General features: G+C 39.8%; 1 protein-coding gene across 1 annotated transcript; it reads left to right on the forward strand.

Moving 5' to 3' along the window:
• Nucleotides 1-2,245: 2,245 nt before the first annotated feature.
• Nucleotides 2,246-2,823, forward strand: LOC144959512 (uncharacterized). Its single transcript, XM_078892128.1, has 2 exons — nt 2,246-2,324; nt 2,369-2,823. Exons 1-2 carry the CDS (start codon nt 2,246-2,248, stop codon nt 2,821-2,823), a joined length of 534 nt encoding a protein of 177 aa, XP_078748254.1.
• Nucleotides 2,824-3,243: the final 420 nt, after the last annotated feature.

A 3,243-nucleotide genomic window follows, 5' to 3' on the forward strand; every position in this document is an offset into this window, starting at 1 on the left:
GCACTTCCTTCACAGCAAGGGACCGAGATCGCATCCGGGTACGTCCGAGATTTCTTTTTCTCCTTCTGATCACTTTGTCCATCCAGCCGTGATTGTGTAAACTGGGATCTCTTTGAAATGGTGGATAATAATTTGCGATAGACCAGCGTCCTATCCAAAGGTAGCAAGCGATTGCTATTGTCATATTTACACGCTAGAAAAACTGGGATAACGCTCTGCTAAATGGACTCAATGACTCTGAATGACTATTTTTATACACGGTGGGGCGGCTATGTGGTCTAGTGGTATGACACTCGCTTTCGGATAGGAAGGTCCTGGGTTCGAGCCTAGCTCGGCGCATAGTTGAGTCCCGGGAAAAAGGGTTTCTTATACACACATTCTCTCACGGTACTCCGGGTAAAATGAGTGCATGGCCGTTAACAGCGTGCCCCTGTCGGAAAAAAAAAATGTAATATCGCTTAACGGGCGTCATGTCCGTTCTACGTGTTACGTGTTGCTGTTGGTAGGGACACCTTGTAAGCGCTTTGAGCACTTTTGTGGATATTGCGCTATAAAAAACAGCTCAAGTTTAGTGTAAGACAGGCAGGTAAGGCAATGGTGGATGTTGTTTTCCCTTCGTATTCTTCTTTCTACTATGTCCGATCTCGTTTTCCCATACACACTTTTCACATATTTACATATAAACAAATATTAAAATCAAATATTGGATTTGTTACATTATCCCACCGTACTTAGGTTGTAAAAATGAGTACCTGGTCGTTCACTAACGTTGTTCTAAGTCGGAACTAGTAAGTGATATCGTTTAGAGGCTCATGCATCGTTCTACAAGTTAAGTATTAGTGTTGGCTAGTTACCCCTTGTCAACGCTTGACATGTTTAGTGATGTGTATATATATAAATATATATATTATATATATATTATATATATATATTATATATATATTATATATATATCGGATTTGAAAATCTCTGTATCCTTTTTGTTTTTTCCAATTCACATTCATAAAATTTTGATTGTCTAGTTTAAAGAAGTTTATTTCTGTTTTGAATTGAAGAAATCCAATGAAGACTATTAGGTATATTACTTTTAAATATTTTTTTAAAAATCATGATATATATATATTATATATATATTTATATATATATATATTATATATAAATAATATAATAATTTTTGATTTATTTTTGAATTATATATCTTTTTATTTATCTTTTATTATTTATTTTTTATTTATTTTTTTTATTTATTTTTTATTTTATTTATTTATTAAAAAACACGATGTCACTGTAGGAACATATTGCGATAAATACACAAAAAGGCGGGCATATCTCATTTTACATTATGATAAGGTTGCTGTTACTTGGGCCCTTGTAAAACAATGTATTGGCCCAAAAATTTAAAAAAAAATTTTTTTTTTCTACCCCTTCATTGTCACTTTGTGTATTCCATAGAAAAACAAGGTAACCAAATACAGTGAGATTTTATTGACGTCACCAGTCGTTCACCAACATGATTCCGCTACACCATCAGCACCACAACAGCCTCACAGTCTCTTTCATTTGTTTGGTGGGCACACGTCTAAACAAGCTTCCATCTGGAGCTCAAACCAGAAAACATTGAAATCTTACACAGAAAACGTTGAGCTGGAATGCAACAGCAAGGGGGAAGACCCAACGATATCGCCAAGGTCACCCGAATTCGAATCCCAAGGAAGCAAGGACGGAACGTGGAAAAAATTTGGGAAAATCATCGAACGAACATCAAAATTCTTAGCGATCCTGACGCGTCTGGTTCTGGCGAGATCGGAGACCCGGCAACAGCTTATCTAAAATCAAATGGAATTTTGCGACGGAGAAATGACAGGAAATTACCGCTGTGACGTAGCGGGGTAAACGAACATGGCGATTTTGTCTTTGAAAACAGCGAACCTTTCACACTTCAAGACAGCGAGCAAAGCATCACAGACGTTTTAGAAGTTCTTGATAAACAAGAGAAAGAGCTCAGGGAGATTCGACGCTATTAAACTTCAACTGTTAGAATCTCCCAAAGGAAGCCAAAAATAAAAAACAGAGAAAATCGAGAGACATTTCGCGGACAACGACGCAAGATTCGACAAAAACGAATCGAAAATTGACGAACTCAAGCTTTATACAAGGTGGAGCAGCCACCCCATGCACCTTGACAGAGAACGTTAAAAGACTTTTGACGCCGACAATCTGGCCGTACGGGTTCTTCGGACTCCTCATGCCTCAACAGGCTGCCCAGCCGGTACAGATCACGACTGGTTCACAGGAACGCGCCAACACCTCACGAAACGCAGAGAGTCAGAATTCCCTCCACCACTCCCTCTCCACCCCATCATCTCAGGGAAATTCTTCAACCAGCGATTCTGCGTCATCAACAACACCCACTCCGAACGAGCTTGGCCCAAAGGGTCCTACTGCATCAACCGAAAACGAGGCTACTGTCCAGGAGGATTTGAACCAGGGTTTATGCGTTTTGACGACAAGCACAGTGGATCGGCTAGATCCGGGGTTCTGCCTGACGGGTACTATTCATCCTACACCAGGATCTACTACTGTTGTCGTCACGACGCCCCGCCCAGCAATCCCATGGTTCTTCCACCGTCTAAGCCGTTCTACCTGTACAGGTACCTCGGCCAGTGCCAGCAGATTCGTGGAATGGTGGTCAAGGAGGAATGGTTCCTGGTGGATACGGCTGGGGATGATAACGGTGACAGCTACAACAGTAAGATTCACCCAGACGGGGATTTGAACCCTGTCAAAATTGAATTGTGTTACTATGAGAAGTATGAAGGATAAATCGGACTATGTGTTGTACACATGAAGTGTGTATAGCGATAGATGATTATGACGTCATGTGTGTGATTTTTAATTGTTTTTGTTTGTTAAAAGCTAAAGATACCTCAGCGAGTCAGTCAAATTATATTTCCGAAAATTAAAAAAGAATAAAAACGTGAATAATGTGAAACCATGTATAAATAAAGTAGAACGCTGTGGGGGGCTGCCTGAAGTCTGGGATTGTAAAAATACTTTTAAAAAGGTGATAATGGAAATGCTTCGGATGGGAACGGTACAGACAATGAACGTTTCGGGTACACACCATTCGTCAGCATAACAACAAACAATAAACAAATGGGCGTTTTAAAAAAACTTTCAAATTGCTTATTGTTGTGCTTACGAAGGGTTTGTACCCGAAACCTCCATTGTCCGCACTGTTCC

Source organism: Berghia stephanieae, chromosome 14 (assembly GCF_034508935.2).
Source record: "Berghia stephanieae isolate SIO BIC M18660-M18661 chromosome 14, UCSD_Bste_1.3, whole genome shotgun sequence".
NCBI classification, from domain to species: domain Eukaryota; kingdom Metazoa; phylum Mollusca; class Gastropoda; order Nudibranchia; family Aeolidiidae; genus Berghia; species Berghia stephanieae.

Excerpts from the sequence above, each read along its gene's own strand:
- LOC144959512 (XM_078892128.1), top strand. The coding sequence starts at position 2,246 with ATGCCTCAACAGGCTGCCCAGCCGGTACAGATCACGACTGGTTCACAG. Across the intron at positions 2,325-2,368 it reads CACCTCACGAAACGCAGAGA|GGAAATTCTTCAACCAGCGA; the intron begins GTCAGAATTCCC and ends CCATCATCTCAG.